We start from the raw sequence: 25,119 nt of genomic DNA, 5'->3' as shown, positions 1-25,119 counted from the left end.
CACTTTTTTCCCCTCTTTTCTATTAATTCTTTTTTATTGATTACAATAATTTAACGTATAAATTACAAGCGATAAACTCGTCTTTCAACCGTTCTACTCCTCGGTTCCCAAAGCGGCTCGCGGATTCTGCATCTGCATCGATGGCGTGTTATCTGCAAAATTTACGTACAATTCCATTGCTGCGTTTACTTCACTTCATAATTCTAATCAATTACCTAGAGAAAATTTCCTCTTCCTCGTGTTTCGCGCCAGCGAATAGATCAGAATGGCGCTACTGGCTACAACCATAGCGATACCCGTGGCGATCCCACCTATCGTCGTTAAACGACTCGAGATCAACGCGTACACTCGACCGCAATTAGAATCTACGGGGAAGCAGATGGATAAAATCGTGGGTGTGAATCGAGAATTTCATTACATCGAATCGATACTGTATACTCGTTCGCGATCTGTACCGATCAGACAGGCGATCGTATCGTTCTCCATCCCATTCTTCCTGTACTTTCCACTGCACAACGTCTCGTTCCTCAAACAATCGTGATGACACAATGGACTGTTCGCGAACACGTAATCAATCGTATCGTTCACGTCGTGCTCTACGTTCCATCTGAAAAGAAAAGAAACCGAATAAATAAATCGCACGTTTTATTTAAACACATTCGATATTTACACGTTCAACCGTTCGACCATCCCATTCTCCATCACCAACACGCAAAATCTTGGCTCCTCGCAATGCGCCCCGTCCCAGCCGTAGAAACAACGGCAACTTCTCTCCTCGCACACCCCGCGATCGTTGCAATTGTTTCGACACGCGGCAACGCAGCCTCCATCCTCCTCGTCATCCCGTTTCACGTAGCCGGCGTTGCACACGCAGTCGCCAGGTGCCACGCAGCTTCCATTCGAGCAGTTCTCGCAATACGGCTCGCACACGGTTCCATTCCCTCGTCGAAGCGGGACGAAACCTTGCTCGCACTCGCACACCTCGGGCCCCGTGCAGGTCCCATTGTCGCAAGACTCGCAGAACGGCTCGCACCGATCTCGCCCGTCTCTCTTCGCGTAACCCGCGTCGCAGATGCACTCGTTCGGGGCCGCGCAGCTACCGTTCCCGCACTCGAACTCGCACACGGGCTCGCAAACTTTGTTAAACGAAGTCTCGTTTGAACGCGACTCGTAACCCTGCGCGCACTCGCACGCGTTCGGCGCGACGCAGATCCCGTTCTCGCCGCACGATTCTTCGCAGATCGGTTCGCAAATATCTGTGCTGTTCTCGGATGGGCCGTAACCTGGATCGCAACTGCATTCGTTCGGTGCGCTGCAGTAGCCGTTCTTGCATAGCTGTTCGCAAACAGGTTGGCAAATGTTCGAACCAGTTTCCAACGATCGATAACCCGAATCGCACTCGCATTCGTCCGGACGAATGCAATAGCCGTTGATGCAATTCGGTTCACAAATTGGTTCGCAAATATCTGTGCTGTTCTCGGATGGGCCGTAACCTGGATCGCAACTGCATTCGTTCGGTGCGCTGCAATAGCCGTTCGTGCAAGGCTGTTCGCAAACAGGTTGGCAAATGTTCGAACCAGTTTCCAACGATCGATAACCCGGATCGCACTCGCATTCGTCCGGACGAATGCAATAGCCGTTGATGCAATTCGGTTCACAAATTGGTTCGCAAATATCTGTGCTGTTCTCGGATGGGCCGTAACCTGGATCGCAACTGCATTCGTTCGGTGCGCTGCAATAGCCGTTCGTGCAAGGCTGTTCGCAAACAGGTTGGCAAATGTTCGAACCAGTTTCCAACGATCGATAACCCGAATCGCACTCGCATTCGTCCGGACGAATGCAATAGCCGTTGATGCAATTCGGTTCACAAATTGGTTCGCAAATATCTGTGCTGTTCTCGGATGGACCGTAACCTGGATCGCAACTGCATTCGTTCGGTGCACTGCAATAGCCGTTCTTGCATAGCTGTTCGCAAACAGGTTGGCAAATGTTCGAACCAGTTTCCAACGATCGATAACCCGAATCGCACTCGCATTCGTCCGGACGAATGCAATAGCCGTTGATGCAATTCGGTTCACAAATTGGTTCGCAAATATCTGTGCTGTTCTCGGATGGACCGTAACCTGGATCGCAACTGCATTCGTTCGGTGCGCTGCAATAGCCGTTCGTGCAAGGCTGTTCGCAAACAGGTTGGCAAATGTTCGAACCAGTTTCCAACGATCGATAACCCGAATCGCACTCGCATTCGTCCGGACGAATGCAATAGCCGTTGATGCAATTCGGTTCACAAATTGGTTCGCAAATATCTGTGCTGTTCTCGGATGGGCCGTAACCTGGATCGCAACTGCATTCGTTCGGTGCACTGCAATAGCCGTTCTTGCATAGCTGTTCGCAAACAGGTTGGCAAATGTTCAAACCAGTTTCCAACGATCGATAACCCGAATCGCACTCGCATTCGTCCGGACGAATGCAATAGCCGTTGATGCAATTCGGTTCACAAATTGGTTCGCAAATATCTGTGCTGTTCTCGGATGGGCCGTAACCTGGATCGCAACTGCATTCGTTCGGCGCGCTGCAGTAGCCGTTCTTGCATAGCTGTTCGCATATTGGCGAACACACGTGGTGATCGTGTTCGGACAATTCGTAACCGAAATTACAGGCACAGGTCTCCGGTGCACTGCAATACCCGTTCACGCAGGCTGTCTCGCAAACGGGGTCGCAAACCGTCGCGTTTCTTGCCGAGTATCCACGATGGCAGGTGCACGTGTCGGGCGCGGTGCAAGTTGCGAAGTGGCATTCCTGGTTGCAGGTCGGGTCGCAAGTAAAGGGGTCGTTCGGGCTCGGGTGGTAGCCGCTGTTGCAAGTGCATCGGTTGGGGCTGGTGCAGTGGCCGTTGTTGCAAGGCTGCTCGCAGAAAGGCTCGCAGAGATCGGACGTGTGCGTTGAAAATCGATAGCCCGGGTTGCACTCGCAGGTATTGGGGCGACTGCAATACCCGTTTGTGCACTCGTTCACGCAGACGGGTCGGCAGACGGTCATGGTACGGTTGCTCGTGGAATGCTCGTAGCCTGGATCGCATTCGCATACCCCCGGTGCACTGCAGTATCCGTTCACGCAAGTTTGCTCGCAGATAGGCTTGCACTTTGATTCGATGGAAAATAAAACGAAATGTAAAAATAAAAATTGCCACCATCTTTCTCGATTCCATCGCTTCTTTTCGTACTCGATTTTTCTCGCTCATTAACCCTTTCGACACTCCCACTGAGCGAGTCGCCGCACCAAAAATGTGCTCGAGAAAGATCGTTGCTTTGACCGTGTTTATCGAAAAGAAATTGATGCGATAAAAACAAAATATCGATACGACATTTGCAGAGAAAGATACTCGATGCGCAATAACTGGAATCGTCGTATCACACGATACGCGGCATCTTGCCGCAGAGCGACTATAGTCGGCGAGAGAATTAAAAATATACTTACCTTCGTCGGGCTCCCGTCATCGAGCCGATAACCCTCGTAACAAGTGCAGATATCGGGGGCGGTGCATTCCCCGTGCGGCTCGCAAGATTCCTCGCAATGTGGGAGGCAAACGTGTTGCATCGCGTGGTCGCCGTGATGTATGTAACCGTGGTGACAGGTGCACGTGGCGGGCGCCGTGCACGTCCCGTTCGCGCAACCCTTCTCGCAGATTGGCTCGCAATTGTACGGAGAGTCGTGGCTCAAACTGTAACCCTTGTAACAACGACAAAATTCCGGGGCCTCGCACGTGCCCATCGTGCACGGCTGGCTGCAAATCGGGCCGCACTCGTTGTCGTCGCCCATCTCGTATCCCGCGTTGCACGTGCACACGTTCGGCCCCGTGCAAACACCGTGCAGGCAACCGTTCTTGCACTTCGGCACGCATTCGAACTTGCTGTACCAGCTCGGCTCGTAGCCATCGCGACAGGTACACTTATCGGGCGCGGTGCAGTTCGAGTTGACGCATTTGAACGAGCAGACTGGCTTGCATTGCTGTTGGAAATTAAGAATAAGAGATTTGATCGACTGATCGTGTTAATAATATCCCGTTGATTGTCGATTGTGCAATTCGATCAAGTCGGAAGAGTTCTCGCTTCGGCAAAGATATCTCACGAATGTGTTAACCCTTTGCACTCGAGGTCTTTTTCCGAATCGATGATTTCGGATGATTTCCCGTTCGGTGAATTTCTTAGCTAACTTGAAATGATTTCATATTATTAACGCGTAAAACTTTTATATTTTAACACTATACGTATTTTTACGTATATAAAGAAAGAAACTTTGTCGAATGTCAAAGTCTATATCGTTGTTTTGAGCTATTTTTAATAATAATGCTATTATCAAGATGCGTGTTCGATTCGTAGGGCAAGTATCGCGATAAAATGTCGTTTCGTGTCTTTCTAATTTTATTGAGAGCGAATCTTATAATCCCAATACTCTCATTCACCTACTACTACTATTCTTATTTTTCGTCTTTTTATAACATCTCTATTTTTATCACTATTTTCCTTCTCGTCAATTTCTTAACGAGTAGAAATAATTTTATTATTCAATAACGAACTAATTTCGTTACCGTATATTCCATGCCTACAAAACTCGAAAACTTTGAACATTTCGAAAACCGCCACCATTGTCGAACTCGGTCTAATTTCAGATAATTTAAAATAATCTAACCGTTCGATAATATATTATTCCACGCTTCATAAGCTTGTACGAGTTTAGGAATCTATTGAAGGGATATTTTAAAAAAATCAAACGTAAATAAATATCGTCGCCGTTCGATCCAAGTATCGTGGTTAATTATCGATAATCGAGCAACGCGTGACAATTCATCCTTCGCTGTACACGACTGATCGAAATCCTCCGAACGAGCTCGTTCAATTTCCCTACTTTTGCGTCCCGTCCCTTAAATAGCAATTTCTCAATCACGAAGCGTGCGCTTGCACGAACATACGTTCTCGCATACGATGCGATACGTACACGATTCACAGCCTTGTAACCAACATTGCAGGTGCAGATGTCGGGCGAGGAGCAATAAGCGTGTTGCTTCTCGCAGTTTTGGGCGCAGATTGGCTCGCAGACATTGTTCTCGTTCATTCGATATCCGGTATTGCATTCGCATACGTCCGGCCGTATGCACTTTCCGTTGGCGCAATTGTAGCAATACGGTAAACACTTGTTCTTCGCGTATTCATCCCTCGTGTATCCATAGTCGCATTCGCAATAATTATTCGGCATGCATTGGCTGTTGATGCAAGGTGGGGTGCAAACGGGCACGCAAACACCGTCCTTCGATGCGTATCCGTCGCAGCAACGACGTTGGACGCGGTAGGCGGTGTAATACTGCGTCGAAAGAAAAATTTAATCGAATCAATTTTCGCCTCGAAGGAGGAAATTACCGAATTACCTCCTTCCTATAATTCCAACGATATTTCGTCTCGTAGAAAATTCCCCATTTACTGACTCTGTACGTCTCCTTGTACGGAACGTATTCCGTCTTCGTGTAACTGCGGGAAGAAGAGGTTCGATTCGTATTTTTCGATAGATCAATTTATATATATATGGCGACGTACCTGATCTTTTGGGTACAAATACCTTGGCTCTCGTCTGGGAAAATTAACGCGGTTGATTCGAGAAGAACGGCGAGAAAAAGTAGAACGTGGGGGAATGCCGTTTCGAGATGCATGTCGAACCGTTTCGCAGTGTTCACTGGCGCCGTGCCATCGCGTTTAATCGTGTCCTGCGACGAAGACAGAGGCAAAACAGGATGTCCAGCGATATCGCTTCCCTAACAATCATTGGGGAAACTCTTAAAATAAGTATATCGCGCTGTTTCCGTGTAATCATATGCCTTCTTTATTTATCGCAATCAAATGTTCACAAGTACAAAGATGAAAGGACCCCCACGATTAAAGGATGATCAACGTTCGAATTTTCCCTTACACGTACATACGTCAATTGTACGCAACGCGCACACGTTACTCGCAATCGTACGACACGCACATCTTATCTCTCCCATCGTATCTCTGCTCCGAGACAAGCGGTCGTACAACGAAGATAGAGAAAAAAAAAAAAAAAGAAAGAGGAGAGAAAGAAATTACGCTATGATCAATATTCAGTAAACCGGGACGCATCTTTGCCTCCCCTTGACTCCGATCTCTTTCGTGTAGCCGGGGTTACAGACGCAAAGATTGGGGGCCGTGCAGACGCCATTGTGACATCCGCCGAAGCACACTGGCACGCATCTCGTCCTCGTCACGTCCGAGGGGCTGATAACGTAGCCACGCTTGCACGTGCACCGATTCAAACCGGTGCACTCGCCGTTCAGGCACGGCAACTCGCAGAAAGGTTCCCCCCCGCTCGGCGAGGAGGGGACGCATCGACCGGTGTCCGGGTCGAGCGCGAAGCCCTCGTTGCAGGCGCAACGATCGGGGCCCACGCACACGCCGTTCGCCCCGCAACCGTGCTGGCACCGCGGCTCGCTCGAATTTCTCATCACCTCCGGACACCTGCCCGTCGCCGGATCCACGGCCATCCCGTGGTCGCAGATGCACATGTCGGGCCCCACGCAGAGGCCCCGGCTCCCGCATCCGTTCCTGCATTGGAACGAGCTCGAGAACGGGACGCACTTCCTCGTGTCCGGATCCAACTTGAATCCCAAGTCGCAGGTGCACTGTTTCGGGCCGACGCAGTGCGCGTTCGGCCCGCAGTCCAATTGGCAATCGGTCACCTTCGACTCGGACGGGATGGCGGAGCATCTGCCGTTGGCGTCGCGCGTGTACCCGATATTGCACTCGCACACGCCCGGCGCCACGCATTCGCCGTTCGTGCAACCTTGGGGACAGTCCGGCGCGCAATTGTCCCCGCCGTCGAGCGCGTAGCCCGGATCGCAATCGCACACGTCCGGCGCGACGCATCTCCCGTTCACGCAGCCTCGGGAACAAGTTGGCACGCACTTTTTGCTGCTCGCCTCGACCGCGAATCCCGGCTTGCAGGCGCAGGCACCGGGCGCCACGCAATCACCGTTCACGCAACCTCGAGGACAGTCGGGCACGCATTTGTCGTTGGCGGAGGAGTCGAGGGTGAAGCCTGGCTGGCACTTGCACACGCCTGGCGAGACGCACTCGCCGTTGGCGCAACCTCGAGGACAGTCGGGCACGCATTTGTCGTTGGCGGAGGAGTCGAGGGTGAAGCCTGGCTGGCACTTGCACACGCCTGGCGAGACGCACTCGCCGTTCGCGCAACCCCGAGGACAGTCGGGCACGCACGCGTTGCTCCCGTTGAGAACGTGATTCGGCTCGCATTGACAGACGCCCGGGGCGATGCATTTGCCGTTGGCGCAACCGGCGGGACAGTCGGGAATACAGTATTCGGGATCGTTTCGAGGATTGACGAATCTGGAAAGAGAAAAAGAAAGAAAGAAAGAAAGAAAGAACGAGCACGAGCGGTCGTGAGAAGAGAAAATTGATTTGGATTCATTCTCGACCGGGATTGGATATAGCGTCGATCGATTTACCCTTCGTGGCAAGTGCACGATCCGGGCGCGGTGCACTCCCCGTTACGGCAACCGTTCTCGCAGACCGGCACGCATTTCGAGTTGGCCCCCTCCATCCCGGGCTCGAGCTGGTATCCGGGCCCGCATTTGCACACGTGGGGCGCCACGCATTCGCCGTTCACGCATCCGTGAGGACAGATCGGCTTGCACTCCCCGTCCATCTCCTCGTAGCCCAATTTGCAAGCGCACACGTTGGGCGAGAAGCAGTAGGCGTCCTTCTGGCAGGGTTGCTCGCAGAAGGGCACGCAAACGCCGCTCGCCGCGACCCATCCTGGCGAACAGCTGCACACGTTCGGCCCCGTGCACTTTCCGCCCACGCACCCCTCGCTGCAGATCGGGTCGCAGGCGCCGGAGCCAGGGTTCCGCTTGTACCCGTCGCAACAATCCAAAATCGTTATCCATCCGCCTTTCTGCGGGGAGAAGAAAGAAGAGGAAAAAGAGAGAAGGATTGGATGAAAAATTGTTTTCTTATCGTACGATATATATATATATATATATATATATATATATGTGTGTAAAAGCGAGAGTATTTACCGTGCCTTCCTGAGAAGTCATCGGGAGGGTGTTGTGAGGGAACTGACCTGTGGCGTTCAGCTCGATTGCATCTTGATACCTGAGAGGCAAAAAGGAAAAAAAAAAGAAAAAAAAAAGACGTCTCGCATTTGGAAGAAACGAAAATCTCGACTTTTTTAACTCACCGTATTCTCTTGTAGCAAAGTCCTTGCATCGTCGTGCTGTTCACGGCTAGCTGCGATCGATCATATTGAACGCGGTGACGGCCACCTTTCACACCTTCGATCGCCAAGGTGTCGGATACCAACAGCGCCGAAATGATATAACAGCAGACAACAACGTTTTGCAACAACGTTTTCGACATGTTGAACGCACGAGTATCGATGATTTACTGGTTTCTTATTTTCCATGAGCGCAGGATTACATCTTTCTCTCATCCGATAACATTAACCGCGGCGGGTCACCGCCTTTTTTTTTTTTTTTTTTTTTTTTTTTCCTCTCTCGATTACGTAGAAGCTGCTTCCATACGAGCGATTATTAACACGAAGCGTAACACACGAGCGTTCGGAGAATTTTGCACTCTGTACCCTCCTTCCCCGTCTCGTTCAGATTCTCGAGAAAAGATAATGGAATTAAATTCCAATCGCGTATCAACTCGATAACTCCTCCCAATTTTTTTTTTATTGCGTTCAAACACGCGCGATAACATTTCCGGACTTTCATTTCATTCAATTAATACTACGTAGAAATTGATACATATTCGTTTCCTTCGATTACTCTTTCGTTCGCATAGCAAACGAAAGTTTTTATCAAGATCGATCGGCGAAAAAAGAGAAAAGACTTTAATTTAACGGAACTTTCTTATAATTAGTAATAGTTTTAGTCGAACAATCGCGAGAACGTATCGCGTATATTACCGGTTTATGTAATTCATCGATACCCGTTGCTCCACAGAGGATGCAGCGTAATGCACGGACGAGATAAAACGAGCAAGCGGGATGGCACGATTTCTCTGTCCTATTTTTAAAGTACGATAAAAACTGGTCGTTTTGACTCGTTCGCGATTCGATAACGCAATTCGAAAAATTCCGGCAAGTTTTAACAAAAATCGTCGAAAATAGGACGGTTTATATATATATATACGGAATAATGCAGCGATTATTGTTATTGTTTATCGTGGAGGAGCAAAGCTCGGCAGAAATAGATAGAACTGATATAAACATTTCAATTGCGCAAAATTTTAATTACGTCTTATCCATTTGAATTTTTCTCTTTTCTCTTCTTTTCTCACTCCCCCCCCCCCTCGAACGTTAAAACGCATGACACAAATTCGTAATGAATCTATTATTACAAGTGATGTCAATTTATAAATAAAGACGTAAATAATAAATCGAAGTGTTGGTAAAAACATTGTGAATCTTAAAGCTACGCGTCTCTTTGGTGTCTCAAACTCGAAATCTTTGGCTTTGGTTTTACCTGTTAACCGAACTATTTTTTTTTTTTAATCAATTTTTCTTTTAATCAAAGAATCAAAGGTTACAAAAATGGAACGACCTATTTTTCGTAAAAAAAATTATACAACATATTACATATTCGAGTCAACTCCTCTTTCTCGGTTAAAAGGTTTAAAACTATCGTTGGAACGAATCTATTTCTACGATTAGCCTGTCTATAATAATTTATCCTCAATTATTATCCATATTTACATATCGACACGCTGTTTCAAAGTGCGAAAATACATTTGAAAATAAAACTTTCAAAAATTGCTTTCGCTTCTCTCAAAACGAACTCGTATCTTTCCACGAAACGAGAAATTACATAATTTCGTATATCTTCGTATACACGAAAATTCGAATACGAGCTCGAGAAAACGAAACTAAACTCTAGATTTAGATCAATGTTGAAATTCAATATATTCGCTCTCTCGGCTAAATTTCCAACTAAATTGTTATAAATACGTCGCTCAAACACTTTGTCCAAGCTACGATATTTCTCGTGGTTGACGTAAACGTGAGTTCAGAAGATTGGATAGTCGCCGTTTGACGTGGAAGTTTTCGAGGAAAAATACACGCCCCGTTGCGAATGATTTAATCGGTGTTGGGAATGGTGGTTTCTTTTCTGCCTGTTCGAGGACTGATTGTAGTCACGTTCAGCCTTGCACACTTGACGAGCATGCGTAAGGTCGGAAACCAGTCCAGTTAGATTTTTCCTCGGCTCATAGACGAGCTGGCTCGTTCACATCCGCCTCTGAAATCGAGCGTGACTCTTGAACAATGGCACGCGCTGATACGACACAGTCTTTATGGTCTTGCTCCGGAGAGATATTTCAGAGATCTTCGTTAATCGAGTTCTTGGTCGTTCGTATTTTTTTCTTCTTCTTTTGTTAATCGACGGCCATGAGTTGATAAACTCGCGTTTTTTCTAATTTTAACTAGAACAGTAATTTAATTAAAACCATTCTGTTTTAATTTTTTCAATCCCTCGACATCGATATATTAAAAAATTCTCGATCGAAATATGACCATTAGCTAGACGCGTTGAGTCTTCCTTTGTACGGGAGTCTAGCTTATTTGTTGGACGTTGCTATTCGATCAAACGTTTCTACGGGAGCTCAAAGGGCTCGATTGCAAGGGAATTTCGTCGTAGACGTGTTCCGTATTAGCATCGAATTCGCTTTGCAAGTGTATCCTTGTTGCTGGTGGCCGATCGTAATGATCCTCCTGAAAGAAACCTGAAAAAAAAAATAAAAAAAAAAAAAATAAAATCATAGGTGTGAAAATTGATCATTAAAAAGAAAGAAAAAAAGTCTATAAAAATGATTGATTTCAAAAATACGAACACGTGCACTTACCATGCAAATTACCAGATAATCTGAGACCAATCGTGGCTGCTCCATTAGCATAATTACTCGAAGGATCGTTATCTATTGGCATCGTTCTAGTCTCCGGAGTGGAAGCGAACAGAGGTACCAAACGGATTGGAGTTTCTAAAAATTGTTACGATTTTTTTCTTTTTTCTTCTCGAAAAACTCGAAACGTAATTATCGCCACACTACCGCAAATCATAGGATCGGGAATGGCACTTGTCGAGAAAAAGTGAAAATGCGTTCTAATTTTCCGCGAAAAATATCCACGCTTGGACTCAACTCGTCTTCGATTCAAGATGGTCATCGAGGTATGGTATTACGTGTACGTGAAATTGAGGTCAAGGACAGGCAGATTTCACTCAGGCGAGAAAGGAGGATTTCGCGAGGCATCTTGCATATACTCACGAGGAAGAGTGCCGTTTACTATCGACGAGATCTTAGTCGCGTTCGAATTTCCTTCGCTCTTTGCCCTCGCTTCCTCGTAGATCGACATCCTGGCCGCTTCGAGAAGCTTGGAACGCATGTGAAGAACCATGACCACCGCTACCGAGGTCAGACCCAACGATACGATCGAGGCTACCACGATCAGGGCGATGTCCAGGGGAATTGGAGTCGATTGAACGTCTGCTCGAACGTTTTATAATCGAGTTTTGAAAGAAATTAAGCAACTGTTTCGTTCAACAGTTTTTTCCTTTTTTTGAGGATGAGATATAAAATTTTAAACTTGGAATTTTTAACTTAATCCTTTGTGAATACCTTTGTGAATATTTTTGACATAATCGTTCTTGGATGAACCTATGTCTTGCAAATTGTCGTCCATGTGCCTCGCGAACGGATTCTTCACCGCGAATTCCCCCCGGCCTTTGTCCAAGTTCCTTCTCCGTTCCGGAATGGAAACCCAAACGATGACAGGCTTGCCGGTGCTCGAGTTTCCATCCTCGCCGGTCTGCGTCCTAATTCTCCTCTGATCCGTGCTCGAGACGCCCGTACTTGCTTTACCAGGATTATCCGTCGTGGCGACTGTCTCGCGACCATCTTTCAACAATTATCATCAAACGATAAAAATATCATTGCATAAATTACACGTACCTCTTTCGGCATCTTTCCATTCCAACGAATGGACGTTTGCATTATGCATTCAGACGCACGACTTTCGACCAACAGTTGCATCACGCGAATAAATATCACGCCTTTACGCGTATCTTTCTTTTTCTTTTTTTTTTTCTTTCTTTCTTTTCTTTTTTTTTTTTACCTTCCGTCGTGGTATCCGCAAACCGCGATGTCTCCGTCGAGTCCAGTTGGAAATTCACCGTCAAGTTCGCGTTCACGCTGTTTCCCTCGTCGTCCCTGATTCGAGGATGACTCGTGTTCTCCACGAGAATCTTGTCGATGCATCGACCCGTTTCTCGATCACACTCGTTCCTCGAATCCTTGCAGTTGCATGGAAACGCGCATCCCGGCCCCCAATGATCGCCAGGACACGACTCGTTGCACCTGAGAGTGGGAATTATTATTATATCGCGTGTCACGCGAGGGAAACGCGTGTCTGTCGCAGCGTATAGCATTATCGGTGCACTTATTAGACGAGTTTCGATCAACAGGTTGGATCAGGTGTATGCAATTTTGAGAAATATGTAAATATGACGCGTGGAAATCAATGGAACTTGTTGAACGAACTAACCAGCAACTTTCTTTTTTTCAACACGACGCGTGGATACTTATGCGCCATATGTAGTGTACATTATTCTCAACTTTCCATTCGAAATTTTTTGTTTTCAAATGTTTACAAATGTATCAAACTATTGGTTGGAGGAGGATAATTTGTTAATTATTTCATTTGAGAAGTAACAAAGTAATAAATAATAGAAGAATAAATGAATGTATCGGATATTAGTAGTTAATGGTTACATGGCGCTAGTGTCGCATTTTGGATTCTCGATTTCTTTTTATCGATCGCAAGATACTTTTCCCATATTTTCGGATTCTCCTATATCTCAAGTTATTCCAATTACATCTTAATCACAAGAATGGTTGTATTTCTTTAAGAATCATCCCGATTCTTATTAATCGTGTAAATGATTGGCCATTTGCCACAACGCGATAATAATTGGAACAATTGCGGTAATTGCAATTATCGAGAAGCATTGTCGTCTAATTAAAACAACATCGTTCTTTTAACCCAGATCTCAGATTGTCTCAAAGAGAGATAGAAAGAGAGAGATACGATGTGTTTACAGATGAAAAACTTACATTTGTCCACGCAATCCTGGCGGACAGATGCAGCGTCCACTTACGGGATTGCAAGGTACGTCCTCGGTGCAGTTGCATTTCTCCTTGCACTGGATGCCCCATGCGCCTCGTGGACATACTGCGGATAAAATAGAACGTATTGCTTTATAAATCGTACCATTATTACCCATTAGAACCATTAAGCTTGTATTTTTCTCATTCTTTTCCCCCCTTTACACGATAATAGTGGCGCAATTACGACCTGATCGTTACTTTTCTGTTTTCTCGAGAAACACTGATACCCGACACGAACGCGATGTTAAAGCGGGAAAGAGAGCGGGAAAACGCGGTGGAATATCGATTTCAGAAATCGAACGGTGGGTGAAAATTATTCGCACACAATTCGCACGGAAGGTCGGCTTGTTTCATCGAGCGTGAAACGTATCCGTTGTGGTGTTTCGTTGAATGTGAACAAATTTTTTTCTATTTTACCGAATACCGAAAAATTTAACGACAGAGATTTCTAAACAAATATTAGTAAAAAAGAAAGATGATTTGTAAATAAAATCTTTATACAATATAGGTACAAAATTAATACAGTCGTGGCGATAAAAATTCTAACACTCGGTACTCACCAGATTTACAATTATCACCCTGATAACCAGGGGAACAGAGGCATTGATTTGGCGACACGCAGACGCCTGATAGACATTCTTCGCAAAAAGGAACGCACTCGATACTACTCTCTTCATCATTGGATGACATCATTTTGTAGCCTTCGCAACACTCGTTTACAATCCTGGTCTTCAACTCCGTCTGCAAACGATAGTTGCAAAATTATTTACTTTTCTCTTTATTAGTCCAGTTAAATAAGCAATTTATCCGAATGGCGTAATGGAACAGTAGATTCAATAAACGTCTTCACGCTGCACACTGCCAATGGAAAAGCTAATAAGAAACAAAAATCAGGCCGACTAGGCCATCGAATGAAACTCTTCTGGCAACCAGGCTGCTAGACTCTTGGAAAAGATCCCATTTTTCTGAGATCCCAATCGTAATAGAGAGAAAAAAAAAAAAGAAAAAAAAAAAAGAAAGAAAAAGAAAAAAGGAAGAAGGAAAAAAATTAAGAGAACGAAAGCGAGAGGAAGGGAATGGTAAACGCGAGCTTGCAACGGTTTTCTGTTCGTAATCCATCGTAAATGGATACGCGCGAGAAAATCAAAGTTCACCTCTATAAATTACACGTCTCGTTTCTTTGCCTCTCCTTCCTGTTTCTTACTTGGCCTCCATTGTTGGATGTGAACGATCGTTTTACATGCAAATTCATTAGTAACGTTAGCTTCATTTCTCCTTCTCCTTATTTATTTATTTATTTATTTCGTATATAAAAGAGCTGCAATCCAATATTAAGGAAATGAATGAGACGAAATTAATTTCCGACGACCATGCAAGCATTAAGTACAATTGATTTGAGAGAACCTCATCGTAGAGTTTGAAATGTCAATGTAACTTTCAATCAAGACGTTCGTTGGAAGATGAAGAAACACTTTACGTCGAGATATTAACGAAACAATGGACGAGAGGTTCGATATGTCGGTCGATTCGATATGTTTCTTGCGTATCATCTCCTTCGTCCTTTCATCCTTATCTTCTTCCACAAACAAATTCCCGCGATTCGCGATTTGAATGGCATTATGCGCAGATCGTTATGCGCGATAAACTCGATTAATGTTTTTTCACGAATGACGCCATCGCCATTTCTACCGACACAATATCGCAATTAATATCTGTCTTTCTCCACGATTCGTTATGCAATTCGTGGCGGATTAATTCAATAACATAATGCGATTCCCATTAAAACAGACGTAGGAAGAATCGAGTTAGAATAATTTGAAACGAACCTCGAATTGGGGACAAACGAAAAAATCCCTAACTCTCTCTCTCTCTCTAGCGTCTCATTTTTCATTCAGATGGATGAAAAAAAGAATATCGTTTCTCTCCGAGTCATTATCTTCTATTGGAAACAAGTTTTGACAAACTTTAATAAAGCCAGAGAGATATTTTGGGACGACGAAGTGGCGTTGAATTAAGTGGAAAAATGTCTAATTTGAAATTCTATCGGGGAACGGGTCGTTAATGTGTCAATTAACGGCGTGGTTTCTCGATTCCGATGAATCTATTTCGACATCGATCAAAGTTCGTTGCACGTATGCGGGATCAGCGTTCCAATAGCGTGTACCGGATTTTAATCCGCTGATCCCTTGAATCGGAAAATATATCTATTTCGTTTTCATAAATCATTCGTGCGGATTGATCTCGTGCATGTAGTCTATGCACGTAATCCTTGTTCCACGATTTCCGTATTTCTTGAAAGGTTTATTTTATATACAATCGCGATACATCGCGTGTTGTTTTACTTCCAATTCGTATCTTTTTTTTTTTCGCGAAACTAGTCGGAAATATCTTTACAGAGGTGTTGGACGGTTCGAAATTTCTTTGTAACTGCGAATCAGAATAATTCCAAAGAAGAGAAAAGTTATTTTCAATTAATTCTTGACTAAGGGAGGAAATTCTTTTCCTAAGAATCGAATTATCTTTTTCTCTCTCTCACTCTCTCGCTTTTTTTTTGAGAAGAAAACTAAAACGTTAAGAAATTAGAATTTAACAGATTAGAATTTTATTTTATTCGAGCATAATTTCGTTCCTTTTTATTCATGCTTCTCACGCGATTAAATTCAAACAGAATCGTATTATTATCCACGAAATAATTTAAAACCCCTTTTGAATTATTATCGTCTATCACGATAATATTCGATGCGGGAAGAGATTTTCGTTTTCACGTAGTAAATTATAAATAAAAATTCGGGATAAAAAATAAAAATTGGAAATCCGATTGGATTTAAATTCAGAATCTGAAGATTTAAAAGTCGAAGATCGTAACCACAGAGCAAATCTCTCTAATTAAAAGTGCAAATTTTTTTTATGATACACATTCTACACATTTTATGATGAAATAATTCTCAATGAAAAATTCATTCCAAACATTCCACTGGTAAAATAAGAATTACATAAATTATTAAGTTACCGAGTTAAACGATCTTGACTCTTAATCACATTTTCTCTTTCGTACCGGACTTCACTTATGTAAAATATTTTGACAGTATTGCGCAACGATTGACAGATTCGATCGATGAAAAAAAAAAAAAAAAATTAAAACAAGATAAGATTAACACGATTAATAATAATGACATTGGTAATTGAGACAATATTTACGATGTAGCTAGTCACAACGAGAAGTGGCACGGGTGGCCACTTTACGTAACACGTTTCCTCCTCTCAAAGTCTGACCAAATAATCGGCTCGTGACCATTTTGTTGATGATGCTTTTTGGTGAAAATTCGATTTAATGACTATAAGTTTGTGACCACGTAATACTCGAAAAGTTGTGCAATTAACGGTATCTCGTTCTTTCCTTGCTTTTTACTCGTAGAAAACATCGAACGGCCTCGAGATGTCGATTGTTAGCTTCGTATCCGTTTTCTTGCAAACTAGAGGTTTGCAAATGGCGGTATTATTAAAATAATTTGCGCAATGTATTCGTGCAAAATTTCGTCCAAAAGATCTTATCCCAATCACACGGTAACATTCACATAGTCTTTTTAATTTGCGTGCAATAAATTTAAAAAAAAAAAAAAAAAAGATTTTAAATCCTTGTAATACCTCGATGATATTGAAATTTTCGTGCCTTGATCTCGATCCTATCTCTTGTTTCTTTCTTCTCGTTTTCACGTGTCTGATTCCTCCGATCCATTTCATTTTTCTAGGACACAGACTCAGTCATCTCGAAGAAACTGTCGTTCGAGTCGCTGCTCCACCGTTCGTCTCGCGATTTACGCGTTCACAAACCAGTAGTAGCTCCATTTTGAAACGCGTTCAAGGCCTGCTCGCATTGTCTTGCCAATAATGCTTCCCATTACTGTTATCTTCGAGGTTACCTAACTGGCATAATTCTGATTAATATCCGCGTGTTTCGATACTAAGTGCTCCCTTTGTTCTTCCTTTCGTATCTCTTCGTTCATCGTTTAATTATTATTCTTCCTTTCAGAAAGCGCAATGTGTATCCAGCTTATCAAGAGATAATCATCAAAATCCAAGTGATCAATGTAAATCTGTTTTTCACATTTCGACTAGCGTTCTTACAAATTTCTCAATATCGTGGACATCGATCATGTTCGCAATGGCAAAAGCTCCCATTCCACTCCTCAGACGGAACGTTCAACTCAACATCCCTAAATATTCCCACCTTCTCTTTTCCTTCTTTGACTTTATATATAATAACAGTCGATTCAACCCTTTTTTTTCACGATTATTACATTATCAATCACACGGTCCAAAGTCTGGACTGGATTTCAAACGAACAGGCTACAATCTTCGACAGTTAATAGCCAGTGACGAAATCACTGGATTGAATCGCTGCTTTCTCGATTTTTCTGATCTTCGAAAAATACATTTTTCTTACGAACGAACCTACGCCGTTCGAAAGTCCCTTTCCCCTCTTCCTTTATGTAATTCTCCGCGTAATACGGAGCAAAACACGGTGTGATGTTCCTATAACGCAATAAATATTAAACGCTCCAACCGTGAGAGACTTGGGCAACGTGCGATATATATATATACGGCGTGGCGTTCGATGCTTCATCTTTTTCTCACAAGGATACGTTCTCATTGTCGGTGAAACACACACACACACACGTATCGTGTGCACGTTCCATTACGTTTTCCAAACGTAAACCTGTTGGATATATATATATATTATATCCAGATTTTTTTCTTGGCTCATAGATTTCAATCGAATAATAAAAAGTAAATAATTATTTTCTTAGATGAAGATTAATTTAAATTTATTCTTCAAGATTGTTTTATCCAAAGTGTTTGATATGGAAGTAGAATCAAGCGCGATAAAAGGTAGGAAGAAAATGGCAAAATAAATTTAAATTTATTCTTCAACCTGTTCTTTTAAGTAGGCTTAGAAGTATAGCCTTATATATACTTTATCAATAGAATGTAGTACGAAAAAGAAACGACGAAAATTTCAATCGTAACGTAACAATTTCAAATACAATTATCCATTTTCCATATTAGAACAGCCGCGCGTCTTGCCTCCGTTGCGAAACCATTGAAATTTAGACCGAGAGTAAATTTTCTCTTCCGACAATCCGTTATCTCGATCTCGTTAAACCAACACCGTTTACAAGCGGCAAACCTCGAGAGACGATGTATCGATTCGATCTACCCCCTTTTATCCTCGATTTTCCTTGGAGAAAGTTTCGATCGCGCAAGGGTACACCGTTTCGCGATTATTTCGCGTCGAAAATCCGCGACAATCTTACGAAAGAGTTACGGAATTCATTCCGCGGCACATCTGCGGCGGAAGAAACGGGGGGGACGGCCTTTTTTTCCACGGCTCGGCCACATTTGCATCGAACACGCTCGCTTTCTTCCGCTAGTGATCGCGGACTTATTACGCAAGATCGGTGTAACGATCGAGGCTATTTAAACTGGCTTACCGAAATATCTGCAACGGAATCAAGAGTATTCGGATAAATAGGAAATATCGTGTAGATCTGATCGATTTGTATGCTTCTCGGTTGTAATTAACGATCGATACGTGGTAATTATCGTATGGCGGGCGATTTAAAGAAAATTGATAATCACATACACACATCTTTGGTGTCTTTTCGTTGCGGAATTATATAGAATTATATAAATTAAAATTATATCCAAGATAGACTCTTGCTATTCTCGATCTTGAATTTTTTTGACAAATATAGGAAATATATGTAAACAGGAAATATAGAGCTTGGTTTAATTAATTTATCGTAGCAATTAATTGGCCGATATGTGATAGAGTATAGCAGGATTAAATGAAATTACGAAATAAAATTATACCGCAATCACGGTTTCAATCTCTGATTTTTAAATTAAAGGAAACATTGTGGATTTTGGTTTAATTGATTTGTCGTAACTCATGCCAATTAATTGATCGATATGTGGTAATTATACTCGATTAGTAAGCGGTACGGATTGATTGTAGAATGGCGCGTAATTTAAAAAAAACTCCGTGGATCTGAATCTTTTTATCGAAATTCCGCTACGATCGCGTGTCGCGCGTTGCAAAATTATTCGCGATCGTTCCAGTAACAACTTGTGATTTACTTTCTATGATCAAACTCTTTAATATCTTAAACGTAGACACGTGTATATCGTGTTATACAAATAAAATTTAATAAATATTTGTACACCATTCTATTTTCTAATAAAATTATACGCTTTCAGATGATATTAAATTTACTTGGATATAATTAATTGATATTTGAATATTACTATATCGTTAAGAAAAGAAGAAAAATGCCAATAAAACAAAGAAGAAAGGAATAAAGGGATCCATATCGGCGGAACGAACAAAGTTAAAATACACAGCGAAATGTATGATCTGGTTAAAAAAAAATGGCGCATTAATTATCGGAAGAGTTAATATTTACTTGCTACTTTTTTACATAATCGCCACTTTCGACGTAAAAACAAGAAAAGTGGTATCATTCTCGTAGCAAGATCTTTGCTACGATACCAACAATTGCTCGTTGTGAGAACTTTTTTCTACAATAATTAACTTTTTCACGTTATACTGTAATAGATAAGAGGTGAGAAATTGTTTAAACGTTGTGCAACCGTATTTCTTGCTGCAACTCTTTATATTTATAAAACGATATATAATAACGCTGGATATATAATATGATATATAATAAACCGTACGCAATCGTGCTGGTTTAACGGTTTCTAATTTCCACTTTTGTTCTTTGGTGTATCGTTTCAATCATTCGAACAGGAAGCCGTTAAAAGGCATGATTAAATTAACTTTATTCCTGCGTAACGATATCGAGAACAATATTTCTAATTAAAAAATGAAAAAAAAAAAAAAAAAGAAAGAAAAATACCGAGGAAAAACTGAATTTCATTACGTTCTGACATAATTGCACAAAATTTTCTACCGGTAATTTCAATTTTGTGCATTTTTTTTTTTAATATTCCCTTATACCACATCCAGATCTTCTTCTCCACGTTCAAATGATGCGTAAACGCGTTCAAAACTTATAAGCCCACGTTTTTCGAAAATGTTTAATCACAGAGGAATGGAAGAAGGAGCAAGAGGGAGGAATACTTGCCACCATGGTTTTATTGCACCGTGTAACGAAGACCATTACACGTTCATTGGTGGATTTATTGCAAATATCCCCCCTGCAACTCCATCATTTCTCTCTCCCCCTGTTTGAACGAGAAAAGATTTATTTCGCGAAAGCAAAAAAGTTCAAAAAAACGTTCCTCTCGGATGAAAATTTCCATTAATAATAATTCAAAATAATTCAAAGCGATCATCACGATGTTCGATCACCAAGCAAGAAGCGTTTAATTAAAAAATATATTTCACGAGCGTCGCTCGCCGATCACTTTCCCCCTAATTGTAAATGTTGGCAAAGGTATCAAAGGAAACGATGTAAATATAAATAAATTTTCATTATAAACGAGGGAACGTGGCCACGCAAAAGAAAAGGAGGGAAAAGAAAGCGGAAGAGTAAATTATTAGCGGCCTCACCTTCACTCGATACCGTGGCCTCATCTCCGTTCGAGTCTTGGGACACCTGGGTGGAATCTGCAAGCACCAGGTGAACGTAATCACGATAACCGGCTCCGTGTACGCTTCCATCGAGGTGATCGTGTAGCTGCAATGTTTGATCAATTAAGTATCGGCTTGTCTCGCGGTTTCCTTATCGGGAGGAACACCGGGTGATCGCGTATTAAATTAGCGCCACTGGGTTATTGTCAAGGCTCGTGTTCGCCAACGTGTTCAACCTCTGCGTTCCTCGCGAATATAATACAAAGATTGTTGTAAACTAAACGCACTTTTACAAATTCTGTGCATGGATGTAAATTTCGTACATGTATAATTTTCACAAACGCCAGAAGGATTAAACACGTCTTCTCTATTTCTCAATGTTCTAATTTAAAGCCGAAAGCACTTTTTCGAATAGAGCAGCTCACTCACTTCTCCATTCTCGGGCACACGTTGTCCGCCGAAAGCGCCACGGAGAAAGATACAACGAGGAAGGATATCAACTGCCAGATCCTCGAAACGGTCATCTCAATTTTTCGCTACAAAATTGTAATTCCCCTTTGTGGTATTTTGCAAAGAAAAATTACGTAAAAAAAAAAAAAAAAAAAAAAACACGCGAATACTTACGTTGATCGAAGTCGACTTCAACAAGCAGTGAAAGTATCCAGATACCAAGGCGAGCGTTCAATTAGCCTTTTCAAAAGGATGGGTTGCTAAACGAACTGGCCAGACTTTGGCGTCGATCGAACGAATGTGACGCCTGTGTCGTCTCGCGTGTCATTCTTTCGCCGGAAACGGATCGACGTATCGGCTGGTGCAAAATGGCCAGCCTCTAAACGCGCAGTGTCTCATTACTGTCCGGTAACAAGAGACGCGAGACGATACAATCGTCCAATATATCTCTGACGGCTAAAAAAGAGAGAAAGAAGAAAAGGATACGAAACGTTTAACAACTCTCGTTGTAATTTCTAATTTCGACCCGATTGTACTCGCGACAGACGTTCGATATACCCGGCCTGCGAGAAAGCGAGATGATTCGGTTGAAAAATTGCATTTTTCAGAATGATCGAAGAGCGGTGGATGAGAAGGAATGATGCGACGACTCAGTTGTGGCTCAGCCGGAAATCGCGTCGCCCGTATTTGACATAAGAGGGACGACGAGCGATCTCTTTCAAAGGACAGTTCTTCGCGCGACAGGAAATGTTAAGTTGGACCAATTGGCTGATTTACTCGCCGGCACGAGTAATGTATCCGATAAACAAGACTTCGATGAAAACTTTTTCTTATACGTACATTAGAAGACGTACTAGAAATTGTCTGGCAAAATTTATTTCATTTGCAAGATGTTTTCTCACCAAAGACATATTAAACTCACCAAATTAATAACGAACGAATGAACTAGGTTATTTATTATTAGGATTACGAGCTCACTGTGAAATGGAAAATAACAGTCATAGACCACGAGACGAGGGAGGACGAGTTTACTTTACTTTCATCCGCGTCTAATGTCACCGACTAATATTCTTTCGTTCTCGGTCGAGCAGTTTCGAACGCCACATGTGGTTTATAATTCAATCTCCGCGTCACTTTTTTTCTTCTTCTTTCCAACCAACCAAACCTCGAGACCGCGTGAACACGATACAAAGATCACGAGAAGAAATACTTTCGTTCCTGTACCGCGCAGCTGTCACTATCGTGAGAAATTTCTTTCCGTCTCATTTGCGTAACGCGGCTTTTGATACATACCCGTGTCAAAGAAATCTCGAGCGAACCTTATCGTGGAGACCGCGCCGACACCAGATACCAGCCGAACGATCTCGTGACAAATCTGAATTTCAGATCGGCGTTCAGCGGAACATCTTAATTATCCGATTATCTCGTCTCGTATGCTCAACCTTGGCTCTCAGGGAATGTTGAAACGAGCTAATTAATTCGTGTAAACGGAGATGATGTCCCTCTCCCCCGAGAGAAACATAGAGATGCATACGCGCAAATTTTTCTATGCTTTTAACATTTTCGTGAGATACTTTTCGATTCCAGCGACGACTGAGACGACAAGGCTCTGAGACGATTCACATCGCGAGTTTTACGCGTCGAATATTTTCGCGTTTCGTAGGAATAATCGTATGATCGTGTCCATCATCGATCAACTTTCCATTCCTTCGTTTCCTTACGGCAGAGGGGAAGAGGCGCAGGTGTACTGGCCCGTTGCACGTACACCACTCGGAATGCAAATGCGCGGCTCCCTTTATCCCGTCGCGAAATTGCCCGACGTGGAACGACTTCGTTTTCTCTCGCGCGTGTTACGTGATCCACGCTGGCGAAATGTATCGAAGGCGTGGCGTGGGGCGAATCGTCATCCGAGCCACACTTTTTTGTCACGCGGAATAATTTCCAGGGGGGAATATTTGATTTTACGCAGATGTTGCGTACGTACTCGTTTGTTTCGTGGATCAAACGCGTCCGTAAATCGTTCTCACGGGTTTCCATATACGGTTCGATGGGAAAATAATAATTGTTGTGTACGGCGGCAAAGCTAATTTTCCACCAAGGAATCCACAATTACGCGTGGCGGCATGGGAGCACAGCCCTCCCTTCTACACACACACATACACACACACACACCTCCGTGCTACGTGATTTCGAACGAGACTCGAATAATTCGAAACAGGCGTTGCGTAATCCGTGTTTCTCAAAGGACGGGCGCGGACGTTGGATCGATCGCACGTGGGAGCTTCGTGCGACCGAAAAATAATGCGATTGTTAATTAAAATCTCGGGCGGGCGAGAGGATTAATTGGAAAAGCTCTCACAACACCGAGCTCTTTCACCATGATTTGTCCTCTAAATCCTCTCTCTCTCTCTCTCTCTCTCTCGAAACGGTATCCAAGATGACTGTAACTAAACTTGACGAAGCACAACGACGAAAATTTGGTAGAATTGTCGAGTAGGAGTAGAGTCACGTCGCACAAGTTTCAACTCACAGAGCGAGCTTAGTCTCACTTAGATATAGCATAGTTTAACGATTAAATTTGTGAAGGAAGGTTGGATCGTAAGAGAGGAATGGAAGAACCGATGAAAGAAAGTGAGTCGGTGGCCCTTTCGCAGACCGATCCACAACTGGCCTCACGTTTGTAACGAGCAATTGGCTGCTCGCCGCCGCTCGGAATGCACTTGTGGCACAATGAACTCCGACCCTAGCGACCGACACAACCACGACTACACACAGTGGAGAAGGTGGGGTCGCAAGATCCCAAAGGGGGCGGTATGCGTTCTGGGTCCACTTTCCGCGTGGAAGACAGAGAGCCAGGCCACTCGAGCCTCTCGAGCACCGAGGATATCCTGTCCACAGACATTGACACCGTCCGGGCAATCGTCGTCCAACCATGGCCAAGCTCACGACCTACGTCCACGCTTTTCGACCACCCTTTCGAAACGGTTCGAGAAAGGAGAAAAGCAAGCTGAATGCTGGTAATTACGGAAGGAAGGGACGACGAGACTTCCTGCCAACTCGTGTAACGCTTTCGAACATCCTGAATTATCGAAGACTCTGAAAAGAGCGTTTATTCGAAGGGAAAGCGAGCAAAGGGATTAAGATATGTTGCATCTCGAGGGGTTGCTTACTGCGATCTGTTCTCTCGCAGTAATTACAAGCGTTCCTCGAATTCCTGCTCGCTCGTGAACAGACGCAAGAATGACGTCTCTCTCGAAGAGATTCAATGGATGGAACAACAAGGTGGATATTCTCGGTGTTGGACGCGAGCAGAGCTAAGCACGCCTCGCGTAATGAGATGATTGGAAGAGCAATTCGTCGAGAGCGGCTCCCCCTTGTTCTCCCGCAACGCGATGGAGGCCGGGCATCGGTCGGTTTAATCTCGTGACCAACGACATCCGATCTAATGGAGCAATTAACCGGGCGAAAACTCGCTTCGAGCATTCGCTTTTTATATAAACTGAAATATTCTAGGGAAACGATGCGAACGTGAATCTATATTACTTGAGTGAAAATATACGCGATAAGCGAGAAAAAATAATTTGCTAACTTGTTCTATATTTAAAATTTTCACTGTGCGTTACTTTTGCGCGGTATTGTTACACGATACGTATATACTGGAGAATTCATTCGAAGCCGCTTTCGATCATATGGAATGATCCGCGTGAAAAAGTGAAAGAGCATCGTGAAATATTCACTTTTTAATTTGCAAGCGAACGACCTTTCGGATGCACCGAAACAGCGGTTTCTAAAGATAGTCCTCATTAAATATCCGGTTGT

At 43.5% G+C, this 25,119-nt stretch overlaps 2 protein-coding genes across 7 annotated transcripts; both read right to left on the bottom strand.

The window, feature by feature from the left end:
* Window positions 1-15: 15 nt before the first annotated feature.
* Window positions 16-10,622, bottom strand: LOC105736089 (uncharacterized). The gene is made up of 12 exons (XM_086917733.1): window positions 8,269-10,622; window positions 8,105-8,183; window positions 7,532-7,980; window positions 6,134-7,412; window positions 5,589-5,803; window positions 5,423-5,522; window positions 4,996-5,358; window positions 3,478-4,008; window positions 671-3,141; window positions 456-607; window positions 216-365; window positions 16-152 (listed from the first exon to the last, which is right to left on the bottom strand). The coding sequence occupies exons 1-12, from the start codon at window positions 8,445-8,447 to the stop codon at window positions 94-96; spliced, it is 6,027 nt and encodes a 2,008-aa protein (XP_086773859.1). The 5' UTR covers window positions 8,448-10,622; the 3' UTR covers window positions 16-93.
* On the bottom strand, window positions 9,300-23,995 carry LOC100865473 (uncharacterized). 6 transcript variants are annotated; one of them, XM_086917747.1, is made up of 11 exons: window positions 22,279-23,995; window positions 21,475-21,756; window positions 21,280-21,386; window positions 20,830-20,956; window positions 13,814-13,994; window positions 13,200-13,317; window positions 12,202-12,443; window positions 11,706-11,984; window positions 11,355-11,573; window positions 10,935-11,069; window positions 9,300-10,814 (listed from the first exon to the last, which is right to left on the bottom strand). In XM_086917747.1, exons 3-11 carry the CDS (start codon window positions 21,372-21,374, stop codon window positions 10,675-10,677), a joined length of 1,536 nt encoding a protein of 511 aa, XP_086773873.1. In that variant the 5' UTR covers window positions 21,375-21,386; window positions 21,475-21,756; window positions 22,279-23,995; the 3' UTR covers window positions 9,300-10,674. The 6 variants fall into 6 exon arrangements, with proteins under 6 accessions (XP_086773873.1, XP_086773874.1, XP_086773875.1 ...); XM_086917748.1 differs by having other exon boundaries at window positions 22,594-23,995; XM_086917749.1 differs by having other exon boundaries at window positions 22,620-23,995.
* Between the last annotated feature and the right edge of the window lie 1,124 nt (window positions 23,996-25,119).

The sequence above is a fragment of the Apis florea genome, unplaced genomic scaffold, assembly GCF_048593485.1.
Source record: "Apis florea isolate Af1SG1 unplaced genomic scaffold, ASM4859348v1 contig_2272_pilon, whole genome shotgun sequence".
NCBI lineage: Eukaryota > Metazoa > Arthropoda > Insecta > Hymenoptera > Apidae > Apis > Apis florea.
Note: the sequence above shows the minus strand (reverse complement) of the source record. Positions and strands in the feature narration are given on the sequence as shown.

Bases quoted from the DNA above. Each gene is read 5' to 3' on its own strand.
- LOC105736089 (XM_086917733.1), bottom strand. From the start codon at position 8,447: ATGTCGAAAACGTTGTTGCAAAACGTTGTTGTCTGCTGTTATATCATT. The intron at 5,523-5,588 runs GTACGTCGCCAT...TTCTTCCCGCAG, and splicing joins ATTTGTACCCAAAAGATCAG to TTACACGAAGACGGAATACG. The intron at 153-215 runs GTAATTGATTAG...TAAATTTTGCAG, and splicing joins GAAGAGGAAATTTTCTCTAG to ATAACACGCCATCGATGCAG.
- LOC100865473 (XM_086917746.1), bottom strand. From the start codon at position 21,374: ATGACCGTTTCGAGGATCTGGCAGTTGATATCCTTCCTCGTTGTATCT. The intron at 20,957-21,279 runs GTGAGTGAGCTG...CAAACATTGCAG, and splicing joins GTGTGCCCGAGAATGGAGAA to CTACACGATCACCTCGATGG. The intron at 12,444-13,199 runs GTAAGTTTTTCA...TCCCACTCTCAG, and splicing joins CCAGGATTGCGTGGACAAAT to GTGCAACGAGTCGTGTCCTG.